Genomic DNA, 3,287 nt, shown 5'->3' on the forward strand with positions numbered 1-3,287 from the left:
CTTCCCATTCTTGCGCTGGAGAATATTTGACAAGGCTAACTGATTGACTTTCCTTCTTTGTTCTTTAACCGATTGATTTATTTTCCATGTAAAATAAAGTTCAAAATATATAGTCGTTGAGTAGGATCTTCTTTCCAAATCTGCATACAAAGATATGTCGTTAATCAAGGCTTCTTTTAGATTATTGATCATTATTAAAATTCTAAACTTAACAATCTCCCCCTTTTTGATGATGACAATAATCTAAAAAGAGTTTGACTAATTTATGGGTACTTCCTTTTTTCAAGTGTGCTCCCCCTGTCTTGAAGCTGGTTCTTGTGTGTTTCTCCCCCTGTCTTGAAGCTGTACTCTTTTTCTTTCTTCTCCCCCTCTGACATCAATCAAAAAGAACAAGAAAAATAATTTGCAATAATAGTACTAGTTAAGCAGGCAAAAAATATATACATGTAAGCAGTTATACTTAGCATAGTCGACTGACATGCTCGTCCAAGATACAACCAAAAGAAATAGTTTTAACTAAAACAACATAAAAAGATTGTCTAAGCATCCCAGACATTTAATTCCTTCCAAGAAAATATTTCAGGGTCTTGATCACTTTAGTACAGAAACTGTCATAAGAAGTATCAATATCTTTGGTGACTTTGATCGGCTTCTCAGTTATATCCTGCATGGCCCTGATCCCTTGCCTCCTTGTGGCTTGGAGAGTGATCTTTAGCTTAGCTACGTCTGCTCCAGGTGGTTACTGCCCCGATTTTGTCCACCTGCTCCTGCATAGAGGTTAGTAACTCCTTGATACCTGCAATATTTTGCTGCATCAGCAGCAGCTAATCTGAGGAAGAGGATTTGTTGGCTTCAGATTTGATTCCCCAGTGCTCTGAGGAGGTATGAACTCCGGTGCTTTGTCTTTCTTAAGCCATGTTCCCTCAATCAAGGTATAGCCCATCATGGCAAAGGCAATTTTGTCATAGGTGCTGGAGATAGTTTTAGGAGCATAGAAAGACATATCCACTTTCATAACTTTCAAGATGTGAGAGATTAGTAAACCATAGGGAAAACTGTTCGCAGAAGATGAAATATACCTGATGCTTTCAAGCATGTACTGACGTACCCAGGCAAACCAGTTGATAGCTTTACCATTTATCAAACAATACAGAATAAATACATCTCTGAGAGACAGAGTACTCAGTGAACCAGTACGGGGTAGCAAGGTGGTAGAAATAATGTGGGCTAGGACACGGTATTCAAATTTCAAATTTTTTCGACCTATATCAGGGAGGTTTTCATACAACACACTCCTAGCTTCCTCAAACGATACTTCAAAATTATCTGGCCAGTAGTGTTGCACAAAAACATTGTACCCAACAAATTTTGTTGTAAAGATTTTCTCAAACTGATAAGATTCAAGAATGATATGAGTTCCTAAAATCATGGATTCTAGATCATATTTATCATTCACAAACAGATTTGCATAAAATATACGCACATGCTCTTCATAGACAGTATCACCAATAGTAGAAAATAGAGAGACAAGTTTATGAGTTTTGAAAACAGACAATGATAGTTTTGCATAGACTTCAACTTACAGTGCGACCAAAAACAATCGACTTTCCTTTGAAGGCAACAAACCTAGCCTTCTCTTCAGGGCCATAGAATTTCATCTTATCTTCAGGGCCAAACTCTACACTTTCAGTTTTTTCCTTTTTCTGAGAAGATTGTTTAGGGAAGGACTCCATTGGTCGTTTTCCCGCCTTCTTTTGGGATATGAGAATGTCTTCTTGAGAGTCACTGGAATCTTCCTCGATTAGTAGATGGTTTGTTCTTTCTGAGGATTCTACATCAACAGGATCATCTTTGGTCTTCTTGAAGCGATGGCTTCTTCTAGGTATGGAGCAAGAAGAAGAGGGTTTGGTTTTGGCCATGAGTAAAAGAAAATAGAGAGATAGGGATTGAGTTTCTTTGAGCGAATGAGAGATATGATCGAGGGAGAAGGGGTTAAGAAGGGTTTGATAGGACGCCTTAATTCTCGGAGAGACGTGTGAAGGACAACTAAAAAGTTGCCTTTTGTGAACCCGTCGTCAGTTCACAATTAATATACGTACCGACTAATCAAGTACTTAATAGATTTTTGGGGATGGACAAAAATTAGACTAAGACAATTATGAAAAACATTAAATACAGTTATACGGGAATTGTACAAATATTAATTTTTTTACGAAGGAAACAAAATCTTTCTTCAAGCAAAGATTTTGTATAAATATCTGCTAACTGATTTTCAGTATTTACAAATTCTAATACAATATTACCTTTAGCAACATGATCACATATAAAATGATGCTTAATCTCAATATTCTTAGCCCTAGAATGATGCACATAATTTTTTGATAGACAGATAGCACTAGTATTATCACACATAATAGGAACACAGTTATGACGTAAATCATAATTTAATAGTTGATGCATAATCCATAGTACTTGTGTGCAGCAGCTACCTACTGCCAAATATTCCGCTTCAGTAGTAGATAGGGTTACACAATTTTATTTCTTGTTGTGCCAGGATATAAGAGATTTTCCGAGTAACTGTCACATTCCACTTGTGCTTTTCCTGTCAATTTTATCTCCTGCAAAATCTGCATCTAAAAACCCTTTGAGATCAAAATTATCTAAACTTTCGTACCATAATCCATAGTCGACTGTCCCTATCAAATATCTGATAATACGTTTAACAGCAGTCAAGTGGAATTCTTTAGGAGCTGACTGATATCTTGCATATTTGTAAATGCAGAACATAATATTTGGTCGACTAGCTGTAAGATATAGTAGGGAGTCAATCATACCTCGATACATTATTTCATCAACACTCTTACCGTCTTTATCTTCATCCAAGGTAGTTGATGGACTCATAGGTGTTCCTATGGCCTTCGCGTTGGACATGCCAAATTTTTTTATGTGTTCCTTTGTGTATTTTATTTGACTAATAAAGATCCATTTATGTACTTGTTTGATTTTAATCCCAAGGAAGAAAGTTAGTTCCCCCATCATACTCATTTCAAATTTCCCTTTCATGATGTTTGAAAAGTCTTTGCACAAGACGGGGTTAGCGCTGCCAAAAATAATATCATCTATGTAGATTTGTACAATTAAATTACTTAGAGATGATCGTTTGATAAAAAGAGTAGTATCAATATTATCTCTGTCACACCCATGTTCGACTAAAAATGAGCTCAACCTTTCATACCAAGCTCTAGGAGCTTGCTTTAGACCGTACAATGCTTTGGATAATTTGTAAA

The 3,287-nt window shown here is 36.3% G+C and overlaps 1 protein-coding gene across 1 annotated transcript; it reads right to left on the bottom strand.

Annotated features, from left to right (window-relative positions):
* Window positions 1-2,580: 2,580 nt before the first annotated feature.
* On the bottom strand, window positions 2,581-2,901 carry LOC138909337 (uncharacterized mitochondrial protein AtMg00240-like). The gene has a single exon (XM_070200527.1). It carries the CDS (start codon window positions 2,899-2,901, stop codon window positions 2,581-2,583), a length of 321 nt encoding a protein of 106 aa, XP_070056628.1.
* Between the last annotated feature and the right edge of the window lie 386 nt (window positions 2,902-3,287).

This window comes from Nicotiana tomentosiformis, chromosome 4, assembly GCF_000390325.3.
Source record: "Nicotiana tomentosiformis chromosome 4, ASM39032v3, whole genome shotgun sequence".
Classification (NCBI taxonomy): domain Eukaryota; kingdom Viridiplantae; phylum Streptophyta; class Magnoliopsida; order Solanales; family Solanaceae; genus Nicotiana; species Nicotiana tomentosiformis.

What these genes read in the sequence shown, in the direction of transcription:
- LOC138909337 (XM_070200527.1), bottom strand. Translation starts at nt 2,901, where the DNA reads ATGAGTCCATCAACTACCTTGGATGAAGATAAAGACGGTAAGAGTGTT.